This window comes from Hyperoodon ampullatus (genome assembly GCF_949752795.1).
Source record: "Hyperoodon ampullatus genome assembly, chromosome: 1".
NCBI lineage: Eukaryota > Metazoa > Chordata > Mammalia > Artiodactyla > Ziphiidae > Hyperoodon > Hyperoodon ampullatus.
In genome coordinates this window covers 62,926,745-62,936,414 of record NC_136914.1, presented here as the reverse complement: position 1 = coordinate 62,936,414, position 9,670 = coordinate 62,926,745, and the positions used below count along the sequence as shown (strand labels likewise).

At 48.4% G+C, this 9,670-nt stretch overlaps 1 protein-coding gene across 3 annotated transcripts; it reads right to left on the bottom strand.

Moving 5' to 3' along the window:
• Nucleotides 1-4,966: 4,966 nt before the first annotated feature.
• PLAU (plasminogen activator, urokinase) lies at nucleotides 4,967-9,450 on the bottom strand (the record flags this gene model as incomplete). 3 transcript variants are annotated; one of them, XM_079709611.1, is made up of 10 exons in its annotated part: nucleotides 4,967-5,143; nucleotides 5,831-5,979; nucleotides 6,316-6,456; nucleotides 7,079-7,227; nucleotides 7,445-7,658; nucleotides 7,861-7,952; nucleotides 8,141-8,315; nucleotides 8,635-8,742; nucleotides 8,886-8,919; nucleotides 9,394-9,450. In XM_079709611.1, the coding sequence occupies 10 exons, from the start codon at nucleotides 9,448-9,450 to the stop codon at nucleotides 4,967-4,969; spliced, it is 1,296 nt and encodes a 431-aa protein (XP_079565737.1). The 3 variants fall into 3 exon arrangements, with proteins under 3 accessions (XP_079565737.1, XP_079565738.1, XP_079565739.1); XM_079709612.1 differs by having other exon boundaries at nucleotides 8,892-8,919; XM_079709613.1 differs by having other exon boundaries at nucleotides 9,409-9,450.
• Between the last annotated feature and the right edge of the window lie 220 nt (nucleotides 9,451-9,670).

The following is a 9,670-nucleotide window of genomic DNA, read 5'->3' as shown; positions in this document are numbered from 1 at the left end:
AAAATGGCTGTGGAATGCTATGGAAGCATTTTACTTTTATAGTTACTTTTACAATTGGGTGGAAATTTTTAGTTCAGAGAAAAAAAAACTTTTTATGCCTCCTTGACCTTAATTAACCTTCTAGATTTACTACCTGAGGGCAAGAAGTGATATTCAAAATATTTAACTAGCAGGACTTCAGAGTACCAACACATGGAAGGCAGCTGGAGGAGGGAAGGAATCTCAGAGGCCCCTGCTAGGGGCCCTCTGCCAGGCATTAACCCTGTGGTTGCTGGATTATGAAGACTGGAAAGAGGCTGGGTGGCAGGGGACCATGTCAGGGGTGGGGTGTGTGTGGATCTTGGGACATCAGTGTTTTAGAGATTGAGCAGTACTGGCACCTGCTACTAAGTTATCAGCCCTGCCTAAGGGTCCTCACCTGCTGGATCCCAGCAGCTCCTTACTCCCACCCCTATGCCATGCTTGCTCACTGCCCCTCCAACTCTTTTCTCTACCACAGCAGTTTATTCATCACTTCTTGAGAACACCTTGCTTTTCTTTTCATGCCTTCATTATCTTCCCTATGCCTGGAATGCCTTTCTCCTCCTTGTTTGGCAAATTTCTTTGCATCTTTGCAGGCCCAGGTAAAATATCACCTCCTCTGGAAAGTCTCCCTTGATTTGCCAAGGCAGAATTACTTGCTTCCTCATCATTGTTCCACACATTTATACATACTTTTATTATAGCAAAAATATTACAATTTTTATCACATTAAATTGTGGTCATCGTTCTGTCTCCTTTGCAAAGTTGTGAACTCCTTGAGGACTAGCACTATGTCCTATTCATTCCTGTATTCCCAGCATCTAAAACAGTGCCTGGTGTCAAGGTCCTTAAAAAATTTTTTTCTTTTAAGGTTGTTGAATGACTCCCAATGGGACTGCAAGGTTGGAAGGGGGCCTAGACTATCTTTTCTCCCAATTTGCTACTTAAAACTCAGCATCAGTACTAATACATGCTGCAACATGGATGAAACTGGAAAACATGGTAGGGAGAGAGGTAAGTCACAAAAGACTAGGTGTTATATGATTCTATTTATATGAAATATCCAGAATAGGCAAACTCATAGAGACAGAAAGTAGATTAGGGGCTGAGGGGGTTGAGGAGAAAATAGGAGTGATTACTAATAGGTATGGGGTTTCTTTTTTTTTAAATTTTATTGGATTATAGTTGATTTACAATGTTGTGTTAGTTTCAGGTGTACAGCAAAGTGATTCAGTTATACATATACATATATTCATTCTTTTTCTGATTCTTTTCTTATATAGGTTATCACAGAATATTGTGTAGAGTTCCCTGTGCTATGCAGTAGGTCCTTGTTGGTTATCTATCTTATATATAGTAGTGTGTGTATGTTAATCCCAAGCTCCTGATTTATCCCTCTTCCCCGGTATGGGGTTTCTTTTTGAGGTGGTGAAAATGTTCTAGAATTGATTGTGGTGATAGTTGCACAACTCTGTGAATATACTAAAAATCATTGAGTTGCACACTTTAAATGGGTGAATTGTATGGTATGTGATTTAGTATACCTCAGTAGTACTGTTATTTAAAGAACACCTCAGCAAACTCCTCTCACTGTGACTCAAAGGGCAGGCTCAAATGTCAGCAGCTGGGGAGGAAGGTGGACAAACAGGGGTGAGGGTGGAGGGGTGTATTCAGAGGTGTTGTTGTTGTGCGGGGTTGGCTTGGGAAAGGCAGAGCATGAGTGGAAATCAAGTTGAGTCCTGATAATAGAATGAGCCACAGACTATTTCAGAAGGAGGGGCTCTGGTGAAAACAAAAACCACTTCAATGAAATCAGGTTTCAACCAAAAAGGCTGAGGTTTGCTTGAGAAGGGTAAAGTTTTATTTTGAAACTGGTGGCTGAGTGTGATTTGCTCACTTGACCTGGGAATCTTTTAAGAGGAAAGAATTATAATCTAGGACAGGGTGGAAATTCTGATACACTTAGCCTCCCTGCACCCAGCATTCCTGAAGTAGGGAGCTTGAAAAGAGGGCTGCTAACCTTCCCTCAGGTTGGGCCCTGCTGAGAGTGCTGGGTCTGTGCCCTCTGGAGCCAGCACTGTGCTACTTACCAGCCACATTGCCTTGGGCAAGTCACCTAATCTCTCTGTATCTCCATTTTCTCTGCTGTTAAATGGGGCTAAGGATGGCACCTTCCCCATAGGATTGTTAAAAGGATTAAACCAGATAATAGGTGAAGAACTTAGCACAATGTCCAGCACTTAGGGAGCACTAGAAAAAGGCAGTCCCTAAAGTGAGTGACAGGGTCGTATCTGGAGCCTTGAAACTGGTTGCTGGAGAAGTGGCTGATCCCTGCTAGCCCAGAGTGAGGTCTGTGACTGGGAAGAGGTAGCAGCTGGCTGGGGGTCAGTCAGGTGGCTGGGAGATGGTCTAAAGATTGTTAGCAGTGCATTGCTCAACCCACCAGTGGGGCTCAGACTTCCTGTTTTCAGTGTCTGTGAGCCCTGATGCTGGCGCTGTTCATGTTGGAACAAGATCTTTCTTGGCCCCTGCAGGGTATGCAGAGGCTGAGCAGCAACTCAGCCTGGGCTGGGCTCCTTAGCTTCACATCTTGCCTTTTCTCTCCTAGCAGGTTTCAGCTTCCACAAAATACACCTATGCAATCTGGGGTAAAGAGGGGAAGGGGTTCCCATTCAATTCTATGAGAATTTACAGAGTTTTGTAATAGTAGCCACTGTTTTTGTGCCTTTACTAGGTGCCAGGATTACGGCTAAGAGATTTATGAACGCATGAATCCTTATAACAATCCTGGAAGGTAGATATCTCTTTTATACAGATGAGGAAACTGAGGCACAAAAGGTTAAGAGTTTTTCCCAAATCATACAGCTAGTATTTTAGAGCCAAGAATCTAGTCCAGGCCACCTGCATCATACTGAATGAAACATGCTAGATTATGGGGATTAAAAGCTGAATACTCTGGGTCCTTGCCCTCCAGGGGTCCATTGTCTAGGGATCCTCTGAACAGGAAGCCCAGGAGACCTTGTGCCCCCAAACCCCACTCAGAAATCTAACTGTTCATGCAGAGAACATATGCTGACCACGTCTTGAATTTATTGGGCCCTTCACATAATCTGGCCAATTGTCGCCAATGGATCACAATCAGGGCTGCATATCAGAAACACCTAGGGAATTTTTCTAAAATCACGAGCCCTGGCACCAGCCCTGACCTGAATCACAATCTCTGTGGGTGGAGCATAAACATATATATATATATATATATATATATACATATTTTTTTTTTCTTTTTTAAGTTCGCAGGTGACTTGGTTAAGAAACACGGCCAAAACTCACTAGCATAGCTTGGAAATTCCCAAATTTTGGCATCCAACTGTAACTCCTGAACTGCCTTCTACATCCAGTTCTTAAGCTGATGGTTGGTTCAAAATATATGTACACGCCCATTAGGATATCACCCAGCTTTAGATTCTGAGCTCCCTGATATGAAGGATAGCAAAGGCAGGTCATGAGCTTCATTAACACACTGAGGAAACTCAGCACCAGCCCCATGCACAGATGATGGGAAATTATGTCTTCTGTTTCCTGAATGCCACAGACTCAAGCTGGGCTGGGTTTGGGATCAGCAATTTTCACTCATGCACATGTCCCCCTTGGTTGAAGTCAGCCCAAGGATTGTTGGGGGCAGAGTGAAGAGTATATGGTAGGATCACCGTGTAAAGTTGTACAAGATGTGCACTGCACAAAGGCATCAGGCTGAGGAGGGAACTGGGAGTTGACAAAGCCTGCACACCATTTACCAAGCTGTGGACTTCTGGCTTGGGACACATTTTTGTACCTTATGTGCTATGGAGGGTCTGTTCTACAAGTGTCCTAGCCTCTCCTCCCAAAGCCCCATTAAGTCCAGATATAGCCCCACAGGAAACTCTGGGGTGCATTCCACCATTGTCATTTTCTATTTTTTATCATCCCAACTCCCTCCCATACAAGCACGAGGGAAGAGCCAAAATCTTCAGAAAAATTACATTTGATCAATCATACTTATTCAAAATTACAAAAATAGATACATAAATAAAAATACCAGAATATAATTATTAAATATTCAGTGTACAGGAATGGTCTTCACCTCACTCAGTGAGGATTGGATGAACTCGGCTGGAAGGTCAGAAGGGATAACTGGCCAAGAATGGACATGTGTGTGAAAATGAAACTGGAAATTTAGTGCTGGTCACAGTGTGTGCCCCAGAATGATACATTTATATGTATCACTGCCTGGGAGACCCAAGAGGCCCCATAACCTCTCCAAACAGGCCATTCTGTGTGATGTCACAGTCCATACAATTTGGGGAAGTATCTAGACTTGCAGTCAGACACAGAACACCAGCTCTTAGACTGACACAGCCTGTGCACAAGTGTGCCAACATACACACGCGTATATAACATTTCCTGATACATTCATGGAATGTCAGAGCCTTTCCCTCAAGTCATTTAGTGTCCCTAGTCTCCAAACCACTGTTCCTGCATTGGCCAAGCTCTCTCAAGAGACCTCAGTTCTGTTACACTTCCTAATTGGGAAATTATTCATTTCCCAACAGTGGGCCTCATGAATGGCCCACTGCCAGGGAGCTGGCTCTCCTTCCACTTATGCACAGGAGATGACATTTTTAACTCCAGGAAGCTTTGGTCCAGAAAATGACAATACCATTCTGGTTCAGGACCACCCTTCCATCCTGGCCAGGGGAAATCTGGGCGTCCAGCACCCAGACATGTATCTGAGGGTGAAGCTACCGTCACTCACCCTGATGGGCAGCACAAGCAAAACCACCTCTGCAGAGCTCATCTTCCTCAGTCTCTTCATTATATATAGCTGTGCAGATGGCCCTACTGCAAAAATGACGGTCACTGTGGGAGTGGGTGGTACCCGTCTCTTCCCTTGGTTCTCTGGGGGCCCTCAGAGAGCTAGGCCATTCTCTCCCCCAATGTGAGTGTGGATCCAGGGCAGGAAGCTTGAGACCCTTGTGTAGACGCCTGGCTTTTCCTTCATGGCACATTCACGGCCCCAGCTCACAATCCCAGTCAGAGTCATGCGGCCTTGGGTGAAGCAGACCAGCGGCCCCCCTGAGTCTCCCTGTTAAGCCAAAGACACAAAAGGTGAGCCCTGGGAGAAGTGAAAAGGGGGCCATCTGATCCTACCACCCAATCATGCCCGAGAGAGAAGGGAGAGTTTCCTAGAGTCAAAGTCCTTAGTGACTCCCCATTTCCTACCACATCAAGTTTAAAAATCCCCTGCTTGGTTTTCAAAGTCCTGTTATCTACAGTTCCACCTACATTTTCAGACCCTACTTCTCCTTCCCATCCCAAAATATGCCATGCTCATTCTCACTTTTGTATCTTGCAACTGAAATGCTCTCTTTTCTTTCCTCTGCCTCCTCAAATTCCTATTGAGTCATATTCTCTTGAAAGTGCCCCCTTCGGTGACCATCTAGTTGGTGTTCACCTCCCTCTCCTAAACAGCTGATTATTTATAATTCACACCACACTCTGAGCACTGAATTGTGTTATTTTCTGTTGTTTTCTCTTTCTTAGGGTCTTAGTCCCCCTCCCTCCCTGAGTCTGAAGTGCCTAGCATAGAGCTAGGCTCTTGACAAATGTTTGGTAAATACATAAGGACTGGTTTAAACCTTCTAAGACCTGAATCCCTGGTCCTGGCTTCTTGGGATTTTGACTGGCGAGAGGCTCCCCAAAGCTGGTAGGGACAGGCCCAGGAGCCCAGGGAGATCTAGGGGTGATGGAGAAAGATGCTTGGAACTCTCACCTGGCAGGAATCTGTTTCCCAATGTGGGTCAGCCGCACACAGCATTTTGTGGGTGACTTCAGTGCCATAGTAGTGGGGCTGCTGACACTCCTTGTGGGAAACCAGCTTCACAGAAGTCATTTTCAGCTGCTCTGGATAGATATAGTCAACTAGATGGAGGAAACAGGGGGGAATGTACATTAAAATGTGTCTGTTGGGACTCTGCCAGGGAGGGGACCAAAAAGTGTCCCTACCAGGGAAAGCCCTTATTTTTTTCCACCCACATCTAAGTCTTTACTCCACCTATAGTCCCTCATCCCTCACCCATTTAACTTTATGGCTCATCATTCCCTAAACAATGCTCCCCACTCCATCCCTGGACCCATCTGCTGCCTCCATAGTGCTCCCATCTCTACATCCACAGTCCTCCCTTGATCAAGCTGAGCTCACTTCCAGGTTACAACACTCCCTCAGGACCCTCTCAGCCAGACCCAAATGTCACTTACAGGGATTCTCTTTTCCAAAGCCAGTAATCTCACAGCTTGTGCCAAAATGGGCATCCCCATTCGCTGGGGGCAGGCAGATGACCTGTATGGACCGGGATGGCTGTGCACACTGGCCCGTGCTGGAACGGATCTTCAGCAAGGCTGGGGGAGCAGGAAGGGGTCAGAGGGGAAAGATCACCACCTAGTCAGGTGGTCACTATCTCTCCCCTCCAAACCCTGAGGGAATGGCTGTCTATCCCTATGTCAGAGTCAGAGGTCATCCTGGGAGGTCTGCTGGTAGCTTGTCACCTGAAACAAGTCTCCCCTGTCCCATGCTTCAAGGGCTTTGTTCCAGCTGCTGACAAAGCCTTGGACAGCCAGGGCAACTGCATACAGCTGTATGAGTTTTTTCCTGCAAAAAACAGCTCGTAAAGCCCTGGCTGAGGTAGCTGGGCTGAAATCCAGCCCAATAATCTCTCCAAGTTCTATATCCTGGGACAGACAGAGGCTCCATCCAACAATAGAAGGGGCACCCCAGCCCAAGCTATATGCCATCAGGGCCATTGCCACCCAGAGGAGGATACCTGTTTGGAAATTCAGGGACTCTACAGAGGAGCACCAGGCTCCTCATGTTTTCCACTCTGAACCCTTCCCCACCACTCCTTTGTTGTGTAAAGCAGGGTCTTCAAGTTCCCCTACAACCCCAACTTCACACTTGGGTCTCTTCTCAGACCCCCATTCCCACAGCTATCATCATCACGGCAGATGAGGGTTTTCCACTCACCAATATCATTGTGGTGAGCAAGGGTGTCAGCACTGTAGTCCTCATGTAAGATGAGCTTTTCCACCTTAAACTGCATCTCGCCAGGCGTGATGGAGTTAAGCTTTGACCGACCCAGGTAGACAATGTAGTCCTCCTTCTTTTGGTACTCACTGTGGGAGGGGAGATCAGTCAGTCTGATCTCGTGAGATCCTATCACTTCCCCCTCCCCACCACAGCAACCTCAGAGCATCACTTGTCCCCAAGGCCATGGGCCATATAGAGAGAGGCCGAGGGGGTAGAAATAAGGGGAATCTTTTGCTGGGAAGGAGGAAGGGATTTGTTTGGGGTAGGGCAGGAGGGTCAGGGAGAAGAGACAGAGGGACATACATGAAGCAGTGTGTGGCGCTGACCACCCAGCAGGGACTGATGAGGCTGCCACCGCACACGTAGGTGACAGAACCTGCACGGTGCCTCCTATAGATGGCTGCAAACCAAGGCTGGTTCTCGATGGTGGTGAATTCTCCCCCAACAATCTTAAAGCGGGGCCTCAGAGCCTTCTGGCCGCACTGTAACTTTTCTGGAGGAGAGAGGGCACTTTTTCCTGGAGGAGAAAGAAAGTGATATCTTGGGGAGGGAGGGAGGATAAAGTGTCCTTCTCCTGGTCCTCTGACCTCCCAGTTTTTCAGGGCCAGGTAGGCCTCCCTCCTGCAGGCCTCCCTCCTCATCCCTCCTATGATGGAATAAGGGAACAACTGAGTTTGTCCCCTTCCACCCACCATCATAAACAGGCCAGTGACACTCACCAGAAGAGCAGTTGTGCACCATGCACTCCTGGACAATCTGCATTAGGCCAACCTGCACATAGCACCAGGGCCTTCTCTGATTGTCTGGGTTCCTGGCAACACAGAGGGGAGAAGGGTGCCATTCCAACCCAGAATGCCTTTTCTGTGTCCTCCCCTCCAGGGAAGACTCAACCAGAGGCCTTGATTTTCTCATGCTATGGCCAGCACTTGGCAAGCAGAAAAGATGGTAACGAGGGTTTCTGTGAGGCCATGAGGAGGGTCTTTGCTGCCCCCACCTCACCTGCAATAATTGTGTTTCCCCAGTCCCAGCTGAAGGGCATCAGGTCTGTGGGCATGGTACATTTTCAGAAGGATGGTGGTAGAGTCCCAGGCCAGGCAGGGCCGGCCTCTGGTGTCAATGTTGGCCTTCCCTCGGTAAGAGTGACCATTCCCCTGATAGCACGTTTTCGATGTATCTATGGGAGGATGTGAGGATGAGAATATTAGACAGAGAAGGAAGTTCAGACAGGCATTTTAGAGATCCTGTCAGGCCTCACATGATTTCAGTGAGACAGAAGATACTAGAAAGGGTCTCCTTCCATCCTCACCTCACATTTGTGCAGCCTCAGCTTCATGACATAGTGTGTGTTCATGTTTGACTGTGAATCACATGAGGATAAAGATGCTCCCCGCTCTACCTCCTAACTCCTGCCTGCTCTTGCATCCCACCCATGTCTCCCTGCCCCCAGGTCTCTGGTGCCCCCTCCTCCCCAGCTGGAGTCAGGATCCCCATACCTATCTCACAGTGTTCCCCTTGGAATTTCTTTGGGCAGTTGCATCGTTGAATGTTGGAGAAGTACTTGTAGGACACACATTTTCCTCCATTCAGACAGCCACACTTCGCTGGAGAGCACAAAGGTTGGGGGGTAAGCAAGGAGCATAGGTGGAGGCAAAGGGGGAGCCAGCAGGGACAGGGAGGGGCTGCCTCCTGAGGCTTTTCCAAGATATCTGTGCAACCAGATATTGTGCAAGGGGTGGATACTCACATGCACCAGACACTTGATGAAGTTCATGGCTGCCCTGGAAGAGATGCGGGGGTGGGGGTGGGGAATTGAAAGGAAAAGTTCACCAAAGGACCCATGTTCCTGGGACCCCAGGGTGAGGATAAACTGGCCCCAATCCCCAAACTCAGCCTTCCCTCCAGTTCCCTCTCTCCTTACCCTGTTCATGTCTAACTATCCCTCAAATGGAAGATCATCAGCTTCTAGCAGGGAGAAATGAATTGACTCAAGCAAGCTTCACAAATCAGATACTAGCAGATTGGGGCAGTCCCTGCGGCTTCTTCCTCCTTTGCGGAAAAGTGCAAGCTCCCTTGGTTCTCAAGGCCCCAATGCCACACCTGTCCTATTTCCGGGGGAGGGTTTGGCCCTGCTGTTGATGGAATTCGGAGGACTCCAGCTTCCTATGCAGCCCCTTCCTTCCCCAGCGCTTTTCAGGGGTCTTGCAAGACCCCTCCTCCCGCCGCCAAGAGTCAAAAGCAGGGAAGCCGCTCACCTCGGAGTCTCTCACGACCAGGGCGCAGAGGAGCAGGCAGGCCAGCAGGACTCTCATGGTGGCGAGGCTGGGGCTTTAGACAGCGGCTCTACAAGGGAAGGAGAAGTCAGGGGAAGAAGCGGAGGAGAGCGCGAAGGCGGACCGGGTGGGTTACTGCAGTTCAGGGCTGGAGCCCCTAAGTCCCCTGCGGAAAGAGCCCGCGGTGACCAGGCTCCCCAGGCCCGGCCGTCTATCCTCTCTGGAGGCTCAGAGGTCGTGGCGCAGCCTGCACTGGTCC